The sequence below is a fragment of the Mirounga leonina genome, unplaced genomic scaffold (genome assembly GCF_011800145.1).
Source record: "Mirounga leonina isolate KUSES-001 unplaced genomic scaffold, KU_Mleo_1.0 Mir_125, whole genome shotgun sequence".
NCBI classification, from domain to species: Eukaryota; Metazoa; Chordata; class Mammalia; order Carnivora; family Phocidae; genus Mirounga; species Mirounga leonina.
The window spans coordinates 70940449-70963684 of record NW_023270305.1 but is presented as its reverse complement, the minus strand read 5'-3'; the positions used below and the strand labels follow the sequence as shown (position 1 = coordinate 70963684).

The 23236-nt window shown below is 45.0% G+C and overlaps 1 protein-coding gene across 1 annotated transcript in view; it reads left to right on the top strand.

Moving 5' to 3' along the window:
* AFF3 (AF4/FMR2 family member 3) overlaps positions 1 to 23236 on the top strand; it is a 523007-nt gene that overhangs the window by 469593 nt on the left and 30178 nt on the right. The window contains exons 11-14 of the mRNA XM_035001779.1: positions 4321 to 4513; positions 11489 to 12592; positions 16844 to 16968; positions 21168 to 21369. Coding sequence (XP_034857670.1) covers positions 4321 to 4513; positions 11489 to 12592; positions 16844 to 16968; positions 21168 to 21369 — 1624 coding nt within the window. The remainder of the gene's footprint in view (positions 1 to 4320; positions 4514 to 11488; positions 12593 to 16843; positions 16969 to 21167; positions 21370 to 23236) is intronic.

Below are 23236 nucleotides of genomic sequence, written 5' to 3'. Positions count from 1 at the left end.
CCAGAGGTGGGGGATTGGGAGGGTAGGAGAAATAGGTGGTCTTTGGTTTTTTAGTTTAAATAGAGTGAGTTTAAATATATATAAATATATATACATACACACGTATATATAATTCTAAAACATTTTAGAGATGGTCAAAATTATGAGAAATTTATTATGGCTGAGGTTTAAGGATAGACCCACTGAGGTGAAGTTGGAGATCTGATTGAGGCCAGACCCTGAAGACGCTACAGCAGAGCAAACAAAACCTTTTATACAGGACCAACAGTCCTATCAGTTTTGTGTTTTGGAAGATAATTTCAGCAATAGAGAACCTCCTTGTGCCATCTTTTACCATCTTCACTTCGCATAATATGAAATTTAGACCAATTAATATCAATAAAGATGCTATCAAAAAAGGACTGCTGTTGCCAGAGCACTAATCACACCTTGGAAATCGAGGATTTGGAAATCAATACCAAGTGGTGAGTGAGAAGGTGCTGTCGTGCCTTCTAAAATATCACCATCTGGCCAGTATGAGTGGGGTGGCCACAGGAAGTGAGGCCCCTGCTTGGGCATCACCGCTGTCCACACAGTGCCAACCAGGCAGAGAGCCTACCTCCCAGTTACTTGTGAGCTGAAAGCTTGTGGAAAACTTTGGGTATTTATCCAGGCCTCACAATACACTTGGCAGGCATGCGCATGCTTGACTGTGAGATCCAGGATTTGTCATTTAGGTTCCAGATCTTTTCTTTTACTATCTGTATTCAGACTTTGCCCAGGCCAGATTCTGAAAGGAATGTGTCACTGAAGCCAAAGGAGGGGACACAGCAAGCAGATCGTTTAGAATATACCCAAGACTCTCCCAAAGGTGTATTTGGTATTGACCGCTCACAAAACCAGCAAGACATTGCATGAAGTCAAAATACAGAAAAGTAAATAAACCATCCAAGAGAGAACTGTGCTTAATTATAGCAGATGAAATTTACAGCACATTTAAAGAAATATTCTCTGAAAGGAAGAAGTGTTAAAATTGGAAGATCACAAGAGGTGCTGAAGTCCCCTTAAATTCTTTATTGGAGAAGAGAGATTATAACCCTTCTAAAAGGTTAAATCCTTTGTTTTAAAAAACTCATTAACCCAATGATAGATTTTCTCTATTGATTTTTTCATTCAGCAATCACATGTAAATGCCCATTATGTCCCAGGCACGATGCTAAGTTTGATGACAGAAAGACTTTCATTCCATTATCTCAATAATGTTGTCACGTCTGCAAATTCCATGCCACCATGTTCCTAAAATGGCATGGGGTTCAGAAACTCTCCCAAAAGTTGTCTAAGACTGTGTCATCATCTCAACTAATCTGTGTTACCGTTTTAGGAAAAAGTTAATTTTTAACTGAGTATTTTTTTAGTATCTTCAGCATGGAAACATGACAACAAGTTGGCACACTAACGTGCTCAGTCTGCAACTGGAAATATATTGAGTCTAAAGTCTGCTTTCCAGAGGGTCTTTCTGATATGTCTTTTTCCATCTTCTTGATTTCCATGACTCCTCGGAGCCCTCCTGGTTTAACTGATCTCATCCTTCTGTTAGTACTAGTCTGTAGTGATGACCATCCCCAGCTTCCTCGCCTCTCCTGCCACCCTCCCCTCCCTGCTGCAGAGGCTCACAGAGGCAAAGCAGCTGCCCACACTCATGGCAACAACATCTGCTATGCCAAGGCCAGAATGACTTGTTGTCCCCCAAAGACCGGCCTTGAGACAAGTTACCAAGGTAGCCTTCGTGGAGGTTGGATGATAGTTATCTCGATCCCACGACTGGAGCCACGACAGTCTTACCAGGCCCCCATCCTTGACGCGGATTGTTTCTAGTGACATATTCTCTACGCAGACCATTGAAACACAAATATATTCAACCCTGCCCCCAGAAGCGTGGTAAGCCTCGCGGCCCTTACAACCAAAACACGAAGAAAAACCTAAAATTCTTGGCTCTCTCAACTGTTTTAAAAACAGATAATAGTCATGCCAGTAAAATTGTCATTTTAAGTGAATTTCCTAATTTAAGGAAGGAAAACGTAGAAGTATAAGGCTTTTCTGCCAATCTAATTCAGATCAAAGATTTTCTCTCCTTGGGCTAGTATGTCTGATTACTAGAAGACAGCAGTCATAAAAGGAAGGCAGCATGGTAACTGTTTAATGGACATTTTCTCAGAAATTAAAGTGCCACTTTTCAAAAGACAGTCAATCACTTTGTGGTGCAAGCCCCAGGGAACTGCACACACACTGCTGTTTCTGCTGCACACATAATGCCCAGGTACACACGGCACCAGCATCACATGTCCTTTGTTGTTTGAATTAAAGCAAGTAGAATGTACTGCTCAGTGATCAAAGCCTTTGACCATCATATAAAATCCATCAAAATACTCTTTATCATCATTTTCCCGTCTTCAGCAAATGTCATTCCAGAATATGGCAGGGAGACATATCTGTTTCCTCCACCATGCATTGCTTTGCTTTTTGGGGGTTTAGGGTTTGGGGATTATTTGGGGGGTGGGTATTGTTTGGTTGTTTGGAGTCTTTACCCCCAGTGCTTTCCCCAAAACTGAAAACTGCCAAACTCTTATGGATCTCAGATGTTTGGTCAGAATCTAATAGTCTTTTTTTTTTTATGACTCCATTGATAGTAGCCATCTCTACTCAGCCAACAGGAGAAACGGATTTTAGTTCATAAAGGAAGAAAGAAATATTACAGCCCTTAGATGGTTAACTTTCCCTTCCCTGCCTCTAAAGATCCAGGATTCCTCACTCAACACCAGACACAAACGGTAGTCTGGTAAAGAAATCACTACAGCTCAGGCAAGGCATAAATGTGCTGATGTTGTCTGACGTTCGTCAGACAGTAGGTATGGACCATGACATTAGTGGAAGAGAGGAGAACCACCAGGGAAGGCTATGCTCCAGCTCCATTTTTCTGTAACCCTGTAGTTCAAAATGATGCTTCCAATTTCAGATATATATCCTGCAAGATAGTTTCTTGTCTTGTGATTCTTCTAAGAGAAGCAAGGCTCCAATGAATATTAACCGCCCTACCTATCCCCACACTGAGGATTTATGAGAATCTGTCCTTAGGCAAAACACTTGTCAGAGATTTAAGGGGTAGGTGAAAGGGTTGTTCACCTTGTCCAGGCTGCTTTGCACTTAAGGCCATAAACCCTGACAGACTCCCCTCGCCCCTGGCCTTCACTCATGTCCAGTCCTGATGAAGCAGTAGTCACGGTTCCAAGTGGCAAGCAGATATTTGCTGACTCAGCATTAAAAAATGATCACTGCGTTTTCTGGGTTCAGAATTTGACCTCAAAAGAACAGATTCATGCGTGTTGCAATGCAGTTAATAAAAGACTGAAGATGTTGAGTATTATGTGAGTACCGAAACTTTCTTTTTGGCTTGTACACTCTGGGTTGGTGGATTCCATCTGAATTTTTGTGGTTAATTAATTACCATTAGAAAGTCAATTTTTCCCGTTGTCTCTGAGTATATAATGACTTCTGGCAAATTTCAGCATGGATATGAACATCAGGCATCTGACCATGTGAAACATTTGAACATTTGAAACACTGTTACTATAAGCCGCTGCACGGGGGTTAAATTTTAAAGTCTGGAATATATAAAAATGTGGAAAGGATGGATCTTCAGTTCTTTACTAAAGAGCTCAAGGGAAAATTACTGTTTATACAGCAAGCCAGCTCCTGCAAACACTCCAGCCACTCAACTCCATGGGCAGGAAGAGGTAGGAAGCAGGACTGTAACTTTGATGATCCCACAGGCTCCAGAACCTTCCAGCAGGCCATGAAAGCACGGAGCAGAATGCTGTGCCCTTCCTCACAGCCCACTTCCTAAAATAAAGCAAACAGACATTTTCAGTCTTCACAAAATATTTCAAGCATTTTGGATTTATTTCCTTGCCTTCTGGTGCTGATCAGATTAGGGGGTGCATTTGCAAAGTCGTTCCCAGAAACAGTCATTCTGAAATGACACCACCCTCCCTTCTAAAATGCCCACCAAGTCATGAGTGCCCGACTACCAAGGGGCACCAACTTTCATTCCCAATTTTATTTACGTACATAATGGCTTTTTGTTGTTGTTTTTTTTTTAACCATCAGGATGCCTTTGACCCGATGATTGCTCTTCAGGTTCCAGGTGATGGTTGAGAGCGGGGCAGCCCCCGGTGGGGGCTCCTTGTCTCCTCCGGGTCGAATGACAGCTTGCTCGGGGGTGTTTTGTGTTTGCTCACTTGGCTTTCCTTCCCTCTTGTTCCCGGGGGCCTGGTGGACTGGCAGCGCCGCGGTCCAGCAGGCCAGCTGCAGAGCCTCCGTGCCTTCCAGCAAGGGCAGCGGCAGCGGCAGCAGCAGCAGCGGAAGCGGCAGCAGCTCGTCCAGTGACTCGGAAAGCAGCTCTGGCTCCGACTCCGAGACCGAGAGCAGCTCAAGCGAGAGTGAGGGCAGCAAGCCTCCCCACTACTCCAGCCCCGAGGTAAGAGCCCCTCCCTCCCAGCCGCGCTTCTCACTCAAGCGTGGGCACAGTAAATCCCTGCAGTCACCGGCTCTCACACCTGTCCCCTCCCCCCTGCGCTCGGACAGCAGGACTGGCCTGGAGGCCACCACCGCCTGGCAGCCTGCCAGGGTTTGTTTGGGCTCATCATTTTCCCCACTCTGCCCCCTCCTCGCGCTTCTCCTAACAGAGCTCCCTTTGAAGTACAGAAATCTCTGTGTTAACTTCCAGAATTTTCCAAGTATGCTGTACACATCACTGCCTGGAAAGAACCTCTGGGTCGGGTCTCCCTAAGGGTTAACCGGAGGCAATAACTAGACAGGGCAGTTCAGCGCCTGGGAAGTGCGGCCACCCATAAATCAGGGAGAAAGGAGTTTTATGGATTACACATGGTTAGAATCCTACCTTTTTGCAGTTTGTCACGGATTAGAAGAACAAGGGCTATAAATATTAATAAAATCTTTTTAACTGTGTTTTCTTTGTGAAAATAGAAAAAGAAAAATTAGCATCAACCTACAAATAATAATGAAACCTTTTATAGCTATGATGGGTATCTATGTGGAAGATTTAGGCGCCCCATATAAAAAGCATTATAAGGTACCAATAAAAACCATTGCTATTTCTACTTTAAAGGGGAAAGGGGGAAATTAAATAGTAATTCAGTGCATGGAGATTCTTGGGAGAGGGTTGAAAGCAAACTTCTCAAGTCCCTGGATCTGTAAGGGTAGACTTTGATTGCCAAAGAGGGCATAAAATACGGTTTCTTCTTGGGTATATAAACATTTGACATTACCATGGATGACATTTTTGGCCTATGGCCCACTGTACCACTTTGGGGCCAAAATTTCTAAATAGGTTCTGAAATAAAACCGAAGCCGCTTTTGCAAACCGTGGAGGTGAGAGGGGAGCAGAGCACCAGTAAGGGCCTACACAGTCACGTTTCCAGCTTGATACTTGTGCCTCAGGACATCATCACACCCGAAAGCAATTGTGTTTTTATCTGCAGTTCGTAGACCCGGCTCTTAAATTCCCTCAGGTTTTTCCCCTTCCGGTCTCCTCCCGGGAGGCTGAGGCCTTTCGCAGAAAGCACTGAGAATTTCCTCCACAGTGTTCATTCCTTCTTCAGCACCTTTCTGCTCTGTACTGGGAGCTCTCCATTCATCCCAAAACCAGCCATCTCTCCATCTCTCTTCTCCTTTCCATGATGCTCACCTCCTCCCCCCAACCCCTCTCTCTGTTTCTATCTCTGTCTACCAATAAAAGGGGAAGGCGCTTAGCAACATTAACCTGTAAGTTGATACAACCCTGACTTTCCAAGAAACTGAATTATTATTCCTTCTTCATAATTTCATTCATTCGCTCATTTAGTGTTCATTCAACAAATATTTACCGAGCATCTGCCACGGACTTGCTGCTTGGCCTTGGAAGACAGCAGTTACCTGACAGAAAAGGTCCCCATCTTCAGAGAACTGACATTCTAATAGGAAGAATTTGGGACAAAAAAATATATATATAGGTGTTAAACAGAATTCATCGAAGCCAGCTGTATGCTATAATTTGTTGAGAAACTCCAGAATATTTAATTATAAGAACTGGGTACCAGAGACATCGCAAGAGCCAGTGGAGATGCATAGAAAGTATTAGGTGTCCGTGAATAACCCTTCCCCTCCTCCAGTCTCTTTGTGACTTTGAAGGTTAAATTCAAGAATGTTGAGTCTTATTTTCATGCTGAAATGTAAATCCTGGAGCTACTGGCTAACCTAGTCCCAGAGAAGTACAGTTAAAAAGTGCTTGAAGCATATTCTTTCTAAATGTCATTGGGATAATTACAAAGACTGGAACTCCTTGGTGGAGGAAAGGAAGCTCTTGTCGAGCGAGCTTCCAGCCGCTCTCAGAGGCCAAGGAGAGGGAATGCAAGTCTAGTAAAGTGGCTTGAAAAGTTTAAGTTGCCTGAAGCCACAGAGTTTTCGATTCTTGCTTCTCTAAGCGGAGGGAATGCAGAAGTGACAAGCGATGTATTAGCCATGCTGCATGGTACTTCCTTCCACTGGAATGGAATGGATCAGGTTACTTTTAACATTTTCCCAACATTAATACATTCACCCTGGAGAAGTAAAATGAGTTTGCGGAACGAAAATCACGAAGACAGGAAGCAGCATTATATGGCTGACCCTCCCCAGCGCCTCTCTTCTACCGGGACTGAGCCAGCCCGGGTCACCTTAAGGACAGTGGTGAGACTCGCTTTCCTGACCCCCACGAGACAGTCGGACTCTGTGTATACACACACCTCCCGTTCCACTGCCCAGACAGCTCATGCTGCTGCTTTGCAGCAAAATGCTCCTGGCCCTCACTCCCCTCCTGGTACCATCCTGCTGCGGGAGTAGAAGGAGGCGCTCATGATGTTCCAAGGCACCTGCATGCTCCCCTTCGGCGTGCCAGCACTGGAAACCCACTGGGCCCAGCTGAGTTTCATCTGAACTGTTCTTCATGGCTGTGAAACCCACTGCATTTTACATGAATCGCCATAGGTAATGTCCTATCTGCAGCTAGCATGGAAGAGCCACTGTAAACTCTTTCCATCAATACAGATCCCCTCTCTACAGCCTGATATTTGCTTACTTGTTCTCAGCGTAGTTTTCTTCACTGGAGTTTTGTCTTCTTTCCTGGCGTGGTGCATCCTTTCCTGCCAGAGCATTCGGGGGGAGAACCTTCCCCCTCACCTAGCACACATACACAAGCACACGGAGCTCCCTAGAGCAGCATTCCTCAAGTATTAGATGCTGTGTGGGACAGAGAGAGCCTGGTCTCATGATCTTGAGGAGTGTCAGGATGAAGTCAGGTTAATCCATCTCCTTAAGGCATCACCCAGCCCTTACTATTGCTCATGTAAACTGTTTTCCAATGCGGCATTTCCCAAACTTACCTGACCATGGAAACTTTCTTCATGGAATATATGAGCCAAACACTCATTTTGGAAAATGGGGCCCTAGACCATTCTTGAAAATGAGCAGAAATGTGATGCAAGTCACTCATTGATTGAAAAGGCTTCTCCTTGGGCGCCTGGGTGGCTCAGTTGGTTAAGCGACTGCCCTTGGCTCAGGTCAGGATCCTGGAGTCCCGGGATCGAGTCCCGCATCGGGCTCCCTGCTCAGCGGGGGGTCGGCTTCTCCCTCTGACCCTCCTCCCTCTCATGCTCTCTGTCTCTCATTCTCTTTCTCTCAAATAAATAAATAAAATCTTTAAAAAAAAGAAAAGAAAAGAAAAGGCTTCTCCTTAATTAGGCATCTGTGGGGTACATGGCAGTGGGTGCTGTGAAGGATGTGGATGAAGCAGAGACTCAAGTCCACGATGGAGAACTTGTGCATGAATCAGAGGGAAGGGAAGATTAATCAGGGAGGAGAGTCATGGCTGAAAATACAAAGCAGCCAGCAAGCAAACAGACAACACTGGGCAGAAACCCTCAGGAAGTCGACCACAGCCAGCAAGCAGCATGCCAGTGGATGACAGTCCCAAGCCCTGAGCTTTCCCTCCTCCGCCCCAAAATGTCCCAAAATGACAGACAGTCCTGTCCTGCCTAACCTGTGAAGCTGTTCTGAGGAACAAATGATACAATTTGAGCAAAACCCTGTTGTAAGGTGATCTTACAAGGAGCAAAGTCACAGCAATTGGCCTCCCTACCCTATTACAGACACTGCAAGCCATACAGAGAAAGAGTCCTGCCCCCCTGGAAAGAAATGTTTGGCTTTGTTGAAGACCCAAGATGTTTACATGTGAAATGAATATGAGTATCACAAGACTATTCAGTTAAAAAAAAAAAAAAAAGACTATTCAGTTGAGGATAATAGAGGCCAACAGGTATTGTTTGGAGAGTTAGTGTTCTCCAAAATTAGACCTAATTCTGTCATTTTAGGTTGAAGACCAACATTTCTCAAAGGAATGAGGTCCCCCTTTCATGAGGCTATGCCAGTAAGTAATGGGAGATTAGGCAGAGCAGCAGGGGAGAGAATCTGATCTTTTTTTTTTTTTTTTTTTAATTATTTTTGAGTGGAGATGACACACAATGTTACATTAGTTTCAGTGTAGGACATAGTGATTCAACAAGTTTAAGCATTATGCTATGAGACTCTGGTCTTTAAACTTAGATATGGACTTAGATATGGGTTTAGCCTTGGTAGTGCCTGGTAGCTCTGCAGCTTTAGACATGTCACTGAACCTCTCTGAGCCTCATCTACAAATTGGGAATGATAATATTTCTTATCTGTATGGATTAAATTAGATGATATCTGTAAAGAGGGGGGCACACTGTAGGTGTTCAGCCATGAAAGATGACTGTAAGATGAAAGATGCCCTTGAAAACCAGCCCGAGGCATTTGGATTTCTTTTGAGAGGCAAGAGGAGGTCATTGTAGATCCTTAAGAAAGGCAGTGTGATTTAGTGATGTGTTGAAAATGGTACTTTGGACTGATTTTTTTCAGCTGTGGAGTGCAGAAAAAAATGACCCTAAAGCATATCAGGTAATGGGCCTATACTAAATGTATTAAATTCTCCCCCTCACTGTCAGTGCTCCCATAGGGGGGTTTTAGTGCAGTTGTCTGTGTTCTCTCACCCAAGACGTGAGCTGTGGAAGGCCCACGGTGGTGGGGGTGAGGGTGAGCTAGTGTTAAACATGGAGGTAGGGCCAGTGTGAGTGTCTGCTCTGCACCCTCTCCCCAGATGTGTCCCCTTTTTGCAAGAGGCCCCTTCAGCATCCATTCATATTCACTATCCCATTTCACTAGGGCAGCAGAGGCACGCAAGTCACCGACGTGCCAGTGGTCACGTAGGGAGGCAGGTGGGGTCGGGAAGAGACACTATCAGAAGCCATAAATTGTTTGCCACCAAATTCGCTTTCGGCTACACTCTGCTAATCCCAGGGAAGGTGAGACCTACCCCTTGGCAACAGAGCTGTTCTGTGTCCTGCTGTCCTGCTTTCTCTATTGCATGCATCTCCCATTGCAGTATGGACTGGGTGTGCTCTTAGGGTTCCTGTGTTCCCTTTCTCTGGAGAGGCCAAAATAAAGTGAGGTCAGAATTTATATAGAGCAACTTAGAGGTGCAAAATTATAACCTTTTATTCTCTTGCATCTTGCCCTGGTCCTTGTGGTACATGAAAACATAGAAAAGTCAAGTCGAAGGCCGGCCTCCCTGTCAGGGACCATGAGGGTTTCCCTTCCCATACCTACCTACGTCCCAGGGTGAAGCCTCTCCATCCTCCCTGCCCTGGGAGAAGGGCCCCAGATCCTCATGCTGGCCTCCACTGAAATGTCACTTGTCCTTCCCAGTCACTCAACACCTTGTGCTGGTGTTCCCTGAAGTTTCCCTGCGGGAAAGAAGCCCTCATCTCTTTTGGGGGAAGCAGCAGGCTGTCCATGGTCCCTGCCACAGCTCTAGGGCCTGGTGCCCACACTCTGTGTCCTCTTCATCTTGGCCCCAGGGCCCTCTGGCCCAGCAGAGGCTTCACATGTCCGAAGCTATGTCCAGCCCCAGCCGGGGCCAAGACACTGCCTGTTCCACTCCGCTCAGATCCTTGCTGCATGGGCTTATGCCCCAAGTTCTGCTCTTAATCTGGACCTCACTGTTGAAAAACAAATTTTGACACATAAAAGCAAGCTTTAGGAAATTATTATGTTTAAAAAAAACGGTTTTCTCCTACAAGGGAGCATGCCTTGCTCTGGACTTAAACCAATCCAGTTTAAATGCAAAGGTAAGCAATGTCTTCTTTATTCTAAGCTGGAAACTAGTCTCGTGAAACAATGGATGCCAGAAATTCAGAGGGTGGGAGGCCACAGGGAAGGAAAAATATATCACTTGAAATAGCCAAAATATTTTCCCCATGTCACGTATGGTCACAAATAGAAAACACTCTGTCTAAAGCTTTACACTTACCAATACACTTCTTTTCTATTAATAATTATAGATGCTGGAAAAATGGACTTGTATTAGAAATCAACAGCATTTACTCTCTGTAAAATCATCAATTCTTAACCTTTTTATGAGCCATAGATCCCTAGAGACTTGAATGAAAACTGTGGACCTCTCTCTTAGAAAAATGCATCTACACAGCACTCTGATTCAGGGCATTCCCTGACTCCCTGGAACCAATCCATGGGGCAGAGTGTAAAACCTACAGTATCCATGATTTGCTCTAAGTTAACAAAACCGCGTGCAGGAAAAGTTTCCATCATCATTTCCGTTTCTGAAATATTTCCAGCAAAGTGGAATGGAAGCAGGTTGAGGATGGACTAACCAAGTCCAGCTACGAAAGAGTACAGGGCCCACAGGGCCCAGCTACGAAAGAATACAGGGCCCACAGAGCTCCCTTTGAAATAGGAGTTCTCAGCCACTAAACAAGCCATCCCCCCATAGTTATTGCTTCTACTTTTAAATTACTATACCCTACTTGCCTTCACCACGTAAATTATATGTTAGTTGCTTGGGATTATAGGTTCCACTTAGTCCTCTCTTTTAATTTGCTCTAAATTTTTCAGTCTTACAAAAAAAAATGAGTGCTTTAACACTCAGGGTCTTCATACTATTCCCCAGTTAACTTTCCTGGAATCTCAAGTTTATGTACATATGAATAATTATTAAAAAAGATACATTGTGTAACACTCAGAAGTGCTGGAAGTAGGTTCTAATGAAGCACAGGGTTATCCCCTTCTTTTTGCCAAATAGGCTTCATACTACTACGCTGACATATAAGTGCCTTGGGACAGAAAAGGGACACCAGCCCTGCCTCCCGTGTGTCAGGCCAGCTGTGGCTACACACACCTACTGCTTCCATTTTCCTTTTGCTTGCAGCCCATTGGTTTCCCGTTCATACACCTAGGGTAGTAAGCGAAGATTAAAAACAGCCAAGCCTCTTTTAAGTGAGTCTAATAAAAGATGTTTTGTTTGTTGCCGGTTTTCTTATTTTAGGCTGAACCAGCGTCCTCCAACAAGTGGCAGCTGGATAAATGGCTAAACAAAGTTAATCCCCACAAGCCGCCTATTCTGATCCAAAATGAAAGCCACGGGCCAGAGAGCAATCAGTACTACACTCCAGCGAAAGAGGAAGTGCAGGACTGTGGGAAACTTGCCGACGTTTGCCAGACCAGCCTGAGAGAGAAGGACATCAAGAGCGCCTGCAAGGAGGAGCAGAGGCCACGGACAGCGAACAAGGCCCCGGGGAGTAAAGGAGCGAAGCAGAAGTCCCCGCCCGCGGCCCTGGCCGTGGCCGTGACCACCGCTGCCCAGCCGCCCGCCGTGCCGGGTGCGCCCGCCGAGAGCGCACCCGCGCCCGCCCGGAGGTCTGCGGCCAAGAAGCCCACCAGGCGCACCGAGAGGACCTCCGCCGGCGACGGCGCCAACTGCCACCGGCCCGAGGAGCCCGCCGCCGCCGACGCGCTGGGGGCGAGCGCGGCCATCCCTCCGGAGCCCGCCAAAACCAGGCCCTGCGGCAACAGCAGAACGAGCCACCGCAAGGAGCTGCGTGCCTCGGTGACCTGCGAGAAGCGCCGCACGCGCGGGCTTAGCAGGATCGTCCCCAAATCCAAGGAGTTCATAGAGACGGAGTCGTCATCTTCCTCCTCCTCCTCGGACTCGGACCTGGAGTCGGAGCAGGAGGAGTACCCCCTGTGCAAAGCGCAGGCCGTGGCCGCCGCCGCGGCCTCCTCGGGGAGTGACCAAAGGCTGAAGGAGGCGGCTGGCAGCATCAGCAGTGGCGGCGGCCCCAGGGCGCCTGTGGGCTCCATCAACGCCAGGACCACCAGCGACATTGCCAAGGAGCTGGAGGAGCAGTTCTACACGCTGGTCCCTTTCGGCCGCAACGAACTTCTGTCCCCCTTGAAGGACAGTGATGAGGTCAGGTCTCTCTGGGTCAAAATTGACCTGACCCTCCTGTCCAGAATCCCAGAACACCTGCCCCAGGAGCCCGGGGTCTTGAATGCCCCTGCAGCCAAGGACGCTGAGAGCACACAGCCAAGCCATCCATCCGACACTCCTGCCGAGAAGGCTTTGCCAAAATCCAAGAGGAAACGCAAGGTAGGCCTGGGGCTGAGGGCCTGGCCAGGGAGGAAGGGCTTGCCCTTAAATTGTGGGGCAGTGTTGAAGCCCACAGGGGCCACTGGTCTGCAGGGGGGGACAGGCAGCAAGAGTTTTATTATGTGTGTCGTTACTCAACAAACATTCCTAGAGTACTTCCTGCATGCCACATACCTAAGTACTTGACACAGATTAACTCCGTTAAATCTTTAGAACTGCTTGATGGGGGAAGCACCATTCATAGTCCCATTTTATCATTATAGATAATTCAGGCCTGTCCCACTGCATGTTGAAGCAGGCATATGGGAAATCCTTATCGAGTGTGTGCAGAGGCAAGCTGCATGATGGGCCGGTAGAAAGCTAAACACAGGGTGCCCCTCACTCTTTGCTGGAAGGGACAGGGTGACATTGATCAGTCATGGACCCGAGAAGCCAACGGTCTCATCGAGTGTAAGGCTGTCACTGGGGTGAAGTAGGAAACAGAAGTGCCAGCCGCTAGGCTTTGGGTGGATGGGCCCAGGGAGGAGAGCACCAGCCTGCAGCCTTGACCAAGGAGAACTCTGTGGTGGAGAGGACCCTGAGGAGGACGAGCATGAGCAATCAGAGCTACGGATGATGTGGCACCCAAAAAAGGGCAACAGGGTGCGCCAGGAAGGCATGGAGTAAGAAAGGTGGTTTGAGTGTCGGGAGAGCTGGCTCCCCATCTGGAAGCAGCTCCCGCTGTTCAGCCGTGTTTGCAGACCTTTGAGGGCAGGAATAACTTACTCATAAATTAAAGCCAATTTTGAGGGGTTTGAGCCCCTCCCGTTACTGTTACCTTCAAAAGCAACTTGGGCCACAGCAAAAAACACCAGGGGGTGACAAACCAAAGATCATACTATCATGGATGGTTCCAAATTGAGGACAAAATCATTCACAACAGTTAACGTATCTATGATGTCCCCATGAGGGATGCTACTCTAGGCACTTTGGATCTATTAAATCATTCAGTCCTTACAACTTTATGTGGCAAATGTTTTTGTCACGCCCGTTTTACAGATGAGGAAACTGAAGCTCAGAGAACCTAAAGCACCTTGCCCCAGGTTCCCACAGGGGATAAGGGGCAGAGCTAGGAAGGTTGTCTGGCTCTGGGCTCTCCCAATAAAACGTTGGTCTGAGGACTGTGAGGTACTTTCCCCACAGGGCCCCTGCCCAGAAGGATTCTATGCTTGGAATTCAGTGCTTGAGGGTGCCATCTTGAAATTCATTTTATCTCTGAATTTGTGTTTTTAAGTGAAGTGTGATAGGATGAGAGAACATGGTGGGGGGGGGGGGCATGGAGCTCTGACTCGCATGTGGTCCCCTCTCCTGCCTGTTTCCACAGCACGGCTTCTGCCAGCCCTTTGGCCCCTTGACACTCCAAAGTTAGCCAAACAGCTTACAGGAAAAGTTTCCATCATCACTCCCATACTGAAACAATTCTGGCAACATGGTTAGAAGCAGGCCCTGTGCAGCCTCCCAGTCCCCATCGCCTTCCAGGGACCTGTGCTGCTCCCCTAAGCTCTCCAGGGGCCAAGGCGCAGGCAGGTCAAGATAAGCATCTCACTCAGCCCTCATCCAGGACCTGAGAGGTCTCAGGCAGGGGACTGCAATCTCCTAGGGGTTGCAGGCTCGCCTTGGGTTGGGGGGTGAGCCGTGGAAAGGGGAAATGCCTGACTGGTCTTCCCCACCCCTATACACCTGGCAGGCAGGGGAAAACTACTATTGGGCCTGTGCATGCATACAGTCACGGGGCCACCCCAGGCCCTTCAGTCTGCCTGTACCCTCCACGTATCCCCACGCCTCAAGGAACACAGTATGAAATGGTAATTGAACACCACCATGACAGGTCAAGAGAGAGACTTTGACAGACAGGAAAATGTTTTCTACTTTAGTACTTTATAACATTACTCTTTTCCTGCTTTTTTCTTCAGTTTATTTTTTGAGGTATAATTGACATAACATTATATTAGTTTCAGTTTTTGTATATATTACAAAACGATATTTATTTGTTGGCCATTTGCATGGCGTCTAAACGTCTGTTCAGATTCTCTGCCCATTGTGTAATTGGGTTGTGCTTTTGCTATTAAGTTGTAGGAGTTCTTTATATATTTTGGGTATTAACCCCTTATCAGATATATATTTGCAAATATCATCTCCCATTCAGTAGGTTGCCTTTTCATTTTGTTGATGGTTTTCTTTGCTGTGCAGAAGCTTTTCAGTTTGATATATTCCTACTTGTCTATTTTTGCTTTTGTTGTCTTTGGTTTTGGTGTCAAATTCAAAAAAGTATTGCCAAGACCAATGTCAAGGATCTTTTCCTGCTTTTTGACCAAGGGGCCCAGTGTTTTCATTTTGCACTGAACCCTGCAAATTATGTAGTCGGCCCCAGCCTCCTGGGTAACCTTAATCAGGTGACCTTACCTTCTCTGTACTTCAGTTTCTTCATTTGTGAAATGGTGACATCTTTACAGAGGTGTTGTCAGGTTCAGACCACATAATTCAGTAATACGGGCTAGCTCACTACTTCTCTACCCCTCTTCCCTCGAGATACCCTGCCATCCTCATTACTTGTGGGATTAATGGGTAAATGGATAGACTGATGGAAAGAAAGCAGAGAAAAACATTGTTATATAAGAAATACGCATAGCTAGAAATTGATAAACATAGATTGGAAATACATATAGCTATATAAGCATACATAAATAGATGTGCAGAAAGACATACATATAAATTCCATAATATTCTGTATTTAAGCAATTTTGTTATGGCCTTTTTAAAAATTTTTAACTTATGAAGCTTCATTTACACTAAGCCTGACACTTAGCCCTCCTCTAAAATCTAATGAATCACCGTTAAGTACAGACACAGAGAAGTGAAAGAACATTTTCACAGCAATCTTCAGTTGGGCATCTGGGGTGTTAAGACCCTGGTACTGGGACACCATAGACCTGGCTGCCAAAGGCTCAGAGTCTAACCCTGTTATAACCCCAGAGAAGAAGACTAGGGATTCAGAGTTTCAGTTTGGTCACTTGGGGTCCCTATTCAGTGTGAGCCTCTGGGATTCTGTGACAGGCTGTGTGACAATCCCAGCCAGAGAGAGAAGGTCAAAATCTTTCTATCTTTGAAGCCAGCATTTGTCTCCTAGAAAACACTGCTGAAAGTCCTGAATATACTGTTACTGTGTTCTTGCTTTCTCGCCAACAATGGAACTTTGTTGAGTGCATTTGTATTTTACCCTAATACACGTATAATATTTAAATACAATCATGGAAACAAGAATTTCACTGAAATACTATTTTTTAATTTAAATTCAATTAGCCAACTTAGAGTAGTACATCATTAGTTTCAGATGTAGAATTCAGTAATCCATCAGTTGCATATAACACCCAGTGCTCATCACATCACGTGCCCTCCTTAATACCCATCACCTGGTTACCCCGCCCCCCACCCCCTCCTTTCTGTAACCCTCAGTTTGTTTCCTGGAGTCCAGAGTCTCTCATGGTTTGTCTCCCTCTCTGATTTCTTCCCATTCAGTTTTCCCTCCCTTCTCCTACGGTCCTCTGCCCTGTTTCTTATATTCCACATATGAGTGAAACCATATGATAATTGTCTTTCTCTGATTGACTTATTTCGCTCAGCATAATACTATTTTATAAAAAGATACATTAAGGATTCTAAGATGTCATGGGATGGTAATTGTTAACTAAAATTAAGACACCATGAGGTAACAACCTTTGCTTGAACTTCATAAAAGCCATGAATTTCAAAAGAAAGGTCTAGGTTTATCATTGCCCTTAAGGCATTAAGCCCAGGATATGGTAGTTATACTTTATTCAGATACCAAGGAATGCCAAGGTGAGAGACACTGAAGGTACAGTGTGAATTCAGTAGAGGTCGTCTTTGGAGAGCAAAATCAGATGTGTTGATGGTAGTCCAATTTTCATCATTCACAATGTTCCCTCTCTAATGTTGATCATGGTGTCATGCTTTTCCTTTCAATAAAGTGGCAAAAGTAAAACTGATAGATTCCATCCTTGTCGGTTGAGGAGCTGACCAAGAACCTAGAACAGAGAGAAGAACACCGCAACTACATTCCTGCTCGGGATGCTCTCTGGAGAAGCCGAGTGAGCTGGTCTCGCAGGAGGCCTTGCTCTGTGGAAGGTTGTGATGGGGGCTCATTTTGATCCCTTGAAATCCAAAACTGATCGGTTTTTGCTTATTTCCATGCAGTGTGACAACGAAGACGACTACAGGGAGGTCAAGAAGGCCCAGGGAGAGAAAGAGAGCTCTTCACGACTGACCAGCTCTGCCAATAATACTTTATCTGCAAACCACTGCAGCATGAACATCAACAGGTATGCATGTTCCATTGAAGGTAGAGGTGAGCCCGAAGGATCTCTGGGTCCGAAAGGCAGGTACCAGACTGGAGGAGAGTCAGATCTCTTAATGACTGCTCTGGTCTGGGTCTTTAGACTTGCTTCCCTTGATTTAACCGGAGGCTAATAATTAAGCCTGGATGTGTGCTTCTGTCACAACCCCAAGGGCACTGTCAGCACTCCTTTGTAACAAAGGACCGGTTACTAGTTATACTCAGTTCTGTGCTCTCAAAGACACACCTTCCCTCTGAAAACTCAGTAACTGAATTTTCAAACCCTTATTTTAACAGCCACTAAACCCATAAGAACACTAAGCTTATTACGTGGATGAAAAAATATAAACTTTGAGTGGAATCTCTTGGAGATAGACTAAAATGTGGCAGTAGACAGGATCTGTGCCTCCAAGGTTAAACGGCACCCAGTCACTCCTCTAAAGGGGTTCCAGATGGACCCACGTTGCACCAAATCCCCTCTGTGACAAATGGCTTTCTAGCAAGGCAAGGTCCCCGATATTTATTAGAAGTGGGTAGAGTTCAGTAGTTCATCAGTTGCATATAACACGCAGTGCTCATCACATCACGTGCCCTCCTTAATACCCATCACCTGGTTACCCCGCCCCCCAGACTGAGCTCATCATCAGTCATAGAAGCTTTTTCCATTTAGAAATACCACAGCTCAGAAACCACTTTTCCTCTGCTAAGACACTCTCACTCTCCCTGACTGTGTACACAGAATTTTTAAGGGGAGATTAATGTTTCAGCACAACACATAAAAATGTAAACGGAAAGGCTAGGAGAAGATGTAGAGCAGTACTAAACCCCCGAGAGGCAATTGGAGAGTGGGGGCACATGAGCACACGCCCACTGCAGTGTGAGAGTCACCTTGGGAAGGAAGGCGAGGGCTCTTGAAGGTCTGAGTGAGAGGGAGAGTGCGCGTGCAAGCTGGCCTAGCCCGCAGTGCTCTGTGCTTGATGGGTGGTATCCCAGAATACTGCGGAAATGTGAATAGGAGCAACATGGCTCCAAAACGTCATTTAAATGAGTGATATGGGGCGCCCCGGTGGCTCAGTCGTTAAGCGTCTGCCTTCGGCTCAGGTCATGGTCCCAGGGTCCTGGGATCGAGCCCCGCATCGCGCTCCCTGCTCGGCGGGAAGCCTGCTTCTCCCTCTCCCACTCCCGCTGCTGTGTTCCCTCTCTCGCTGTATCTCTCTCTGTCAAATAAATAAAATCTTTAAAAAATAAATAAACTTAAAAAAAACCTTAAAAGATACTGTTTCTATGGAAAGCTTTACTCAGCAAGTATTTACAGATACAACAGGTACAGTGTAGATACATGGATAAAGTAGCATATAAAACTAACACAGTTGTTGCCCTTATGTAGCTTACACTCTAATAGAAAATGAGAATCTGGGGTGCCTGGGTGGCTCAGTCGCTAAGCGTCTGCCTTCGGCTCAGGTCATGATCCCAGGGTCCTGGGATCGAGCCCTCATCCGGCTCCCTGCTCGGCGGGAAGCCTGCTTCTCCCTCTCCCACTCCCCCTGCTTGTGTTCCCTCTCTCGCTGTGTCTCTGTCAAATAAATAAAATCTTAAAAAAAAAAAATAACTAAATGCGTGATATAGTTGTAAGCGTGCTTTGTTAATACACTGAAAACCTTTCTAGCAGATCCTAGTAACTGCCATAATATCAAAGTAGCGACAAATACAAATATAAACAATATTTCAAGATGTCTGCAACCACTGTGACATGACATGAGAATATCTGTGATTTCCTGCTGATGATGCAATCACAGGCATTGTTAACGCCACACCTGCTAAACCGCTACTCTGGAAATGTTCCATTTCAGTGAGAAATTGTAACTTTTTCCCATCCAAGTTCACAGACCCCAGAATAAAAGCTCTTGCCTCCAGCTCCGATAGCTTTATTTATGTTACATAATGACCCTTGCATATAAAAGTGCTTTGAGTTCTTTCTAGGAAAGGTGGTCTAGGAAATACCTCAGGAATGTGTATAAAGGGATCACCTATCCCAAAGATGAGATCCAAAGAAAGTTTTTTTGGTCAAGTTGAGTATGTAAACTTATAATGATGAAGAAGAAATAATCCTATGTCCATGACAATTTTAATGTAATAATTTGGTTTTCTATGAACATTTCAAATCACATAATATGATTTAGAAATATGACTTTCTTGGGGCACCTGGGTGGCTCAGTCATTAAGCTTCTGCCTTCGGCTCAGGTCATGATCCCAGGGTCCTGGGATCGAGACCGCATCGGGCTCCCTGCTCCTCGGGAGGCCTGCTTCTCCCTCTCCCACTCCCCCTGCTTGTGTTCCCTCTCTCGCTATGTCTCTCTCTGTCAAATAAATAAATAAAATCTTTAAAAAAAAGATTAGAAATATGACTTTCTTCACTCACATGTCAAGACACAATTATGTACAGACTGTTCACATCTACAACATCAGTGTCTTCATCATCCCTGAGCCACTTTTGATTTGCCTAAGGGAGTTTTCCAGAACACATCTTCTCACTTCTGGGTTGTTAGACGCACAGTACTTTTTGAACCAGAAATCTATCACAGATCTATTTGCATAACACTAGGAACCTTGTTACTTTAACATTAAGAACCTTGGCTTTATTATCTGTTCTAGAGGCCTGTGTTTGTAATTTCTACACTGTGACCACCAACTAAGGAAATTGCTTTTTGAAGTGACTTTAATGGCTTGTTTGCAGTGATAGCCAGCACATTCAATTAAGATGTAATAATTGCAGGAATAGTGACTAAGTCTTTGTTAAATGGATTTACCCTTTTTTAACTAACTCTGTCAAGTGACTTCTGTGAGCATCCCAAATTAGCAATGTTTGAGTTTATTTCAGGTTGATGTATCTTCCCTCAGTTTTTTTCAGGGTAAAGTAATGGAGAGAGGCCTATCAATATAACATACATTGCAAAGATTCAAATATAAGTGACTCCCTTCTCTGATGGTTAACTGGGGGGGGGGGGTTATAGTCAGGCATAGACAATAGTTTTATTCATTTGTGATTCTTTTTTGTTTTAATTGAAGTATAGTTGACATACAATATTTTGTTAGTTTCAGGTATACAACATAGTGATGCAACATTTGTGTACATTGTGAATACAATGCTCATCATGATAAGTGTGGTCACCATCTGTCACCATACAAAATTACTATTGTATTATTGACTTTTTATCCTTACAACTTATTTATTTTATAACTGGAAGTTTGTACCCCTTAATCCTCTTCCCCCCACCCCCCTCCTGTCCAGCAACCACCAGTTTTTTCTGTATTTATGAGTCTGTTTCAGTTTCTTTTTGTTTGTTCATTTGTTTTGTTTTTTAGATTGTACATGTAAGTGAAATTATACAGCATTTTTCCTCCTCTGGCATAAACAATTAATTATGGAGGTGAAATAAGAAACTAGAAATCAGAAAATGTAACTTTTTTTTAGAAGGGGTGAGGGGCAGAAGGAGAGGGAGAGAGAGAATCTTAAGCAGCCTCCACACCCAGTGTGGAGCCCAGTGCACAGCTCAATCTCACAACCCCTGAGATCATGACCTGAGCTGAAATCAAGAGTTGGAGGCTTAACCAACTGAGCCACCCAGGAGCCCCCAGAAATATAACTTGTAATGACAGTTTTCTATTCTGTGTTTATTCTGATCAATATTTGGTTAGCCCAGAAACCTAACAACTGAAAGTTGGCCTCACACTTTGCAGATTATTCTGTGATCCTGTTATTCTCCATATAATAATTAGTACAAACTCAGGTGTTATCAAAAGTCCTTTTAGAGGTGGAGAATTCATATATCATGTGATTGACTTTCCCATTACTTGCTGCTTAGGCTTGTTGGGAAAATAGTAAGTTGTTGTATGTTTTGAGATCCTTGGATGAAAAACTCAGAAAAATGAAAGTCTTATTAGTCTTAGTCATTTAACAACAGAATTATTATTCATCCTGATAAGACAAGTAAGGAAACAATGAGTAAAATGTACTTATTGTCTGTTATGGTCCTAAGGCCGTAAAATTGTTTCCTGGTATAATAATTCCCAATAAATGCCTTCCTACCAGTAGATTTTAAATGGGAGGTTTGGGTCGTATATAAAACATTTACCTCTCCCTGTGCTGACTGCGTGACATTCCATTACTGTGATTTCCTTTTTCAGCTTGGCAATACCAATAAATAAAAATGAAAAAATGCTCCGGTCACCCATCTCACCCCTATCGGATGCATCTAAACATAAATACTCCAACGAGGACTTAACTTCTTCCAGCAGATCGAATGGCAGTGGCTCGTTCACTTCTGCATCCTCCAACAAAAAGCATAAGGCTGAGAACCAGCCGCAGTCTCATGCCGGAGACCTTACGGTATGTTGATTCTCTAACTTTCCCGATAAAAATAAAAGTGAAACTGAGCACACCCCTACACTCATCTGTCTGTAGCCCAGCACAGTCTAAACATGTGCTTGAGGTCCCACAAGAATCCCTAAATGCTGCTCTGGGAAGACCTGGTGAACCAGCACGCCCCGTTACCTCTTCCCACAGAGAGCGACAGAAGAAACCAGAGGAGGCATTGTAAGCTTCTGCTGCTTAGGACACCTCTTTGTAGGATTGCATTTCCCACTCTGAAGAGAAATGGCCCCAAAGGAGTACTGTCCGGAGACACTGTAAATTGGGAGTTTGGGACAAACCAGCCAGCTTTTTCATTTGGAAAGATTCCTTGCCCCAGGGCAGAGTTAAATCTGGGACTGAAACCCTAGGCCAAAACTATGGGATTCCCACTCCAATCTCAGTGACCAGTGTAGTGGCCAAAGTGTGGGACCCGGCCACCACCCCCTTTTCCAGCAACCTTCCCAGGGGTGATTCCAGCTGCCTGCGGTGCCCTAGGGAGGGGCTGGGGACTGGGGCCCACAGTCTGTCTAACCTTATATCTTAGTCAAAATGTGACTTCGGCCAGTTGCTTCATCTCTCTGAGCCAGTTTCATTTGCAAAATGGTGGTGAGAAGATTTAAATTGAGCCAGTATTATCTGAAGAACTGACACCTATGGATACCTATGCAGCTAACACTACCTGTTAGTTCCTCTTTATGGCCACTCCTTCTAACAGCTGGTGGCCATGGATCATGCATCCTCTAGGGCACATTATTTAATTCCAAACCCTCCTCCCGAGTTCTCTCAGGTCACCACCATGCTATCAATACCAGCGGGGCTTTGTGAGGCAGAGAGAGAGATGAGACATGAGAATAGGGCTCTGCAAAGAGGGGGAAACAGTATTTAATGTTCCATCCCATGAATTAAAGAGGTAAAATAGTGGGTAGAAGATCCGGCAAGAGCCGAAATCTTGTAACATCTGGAAATTAATAACCCACTGATGCACCCTTATTTGGGAACAATCATCTTTAATTCCAGGCTCAAAGAACCTGAGAAGACCCTACTAGAAAAACCTGGAATAAAAAATTACCAATTCAAATTAAAACACAAACAAAATGTTTCTTCACCTCTAGATCCTAATATAAAAGCAACCATTATGTCTAGAGAATTGTAAAACAATTACAGACTTTATTCAGTCATTCTTTCTTTCACCAAACAGATGTTTATTGAGCAAGTACTTACTATGTGCCAGGCACTGTGCCAAGCAATGGAGATCCAATGATGACCTAACAGATTCAGTCTGTGCCTGTGTGAAGCTCACAGTTTAGCTGGGGAGAATGACATAGACAGGAAATCACACACATTGGTAATGACTGCCGTGAATGCCAAAAAGGAAAGGCCGAGGCCCAGGGGCACTTACAACCAAGAGGCTTGACCTACACATAAAATCAGTGCATATTTAAAGAAGCATTTGTTGGGCGCCTGGGTGGCTCAGTTGGTTAAGCGACTGCCTTCGGCTCAGGTCATGATCCTGGAGTCCCGGGATCGAGTCCCACATCGGGCTCTCTGCTCGGCAGGGAGTCTGCTTCTCCCTCTGACCCTCCTCCCTCTCATGCTCTCTGTCTCTAATTCTGTCTCAAATAAATAAATAAAATCTTAAAAAAAAATAAAATAAAATAAATAAAGAAGCATTTGTACACACTCGTCACGTTTTAATTACTTCAGAAGAATCCATTGAATTTCATAACCAAAGACAGTTGCTTTATGATTCATGGGTCTAGCACACAATAGGTGCTCTATAAATATTTGAATCCCCAGGGAATGTGATTTTTTAATTTTTCCACAGATCGGTAGTGTTCCTTTT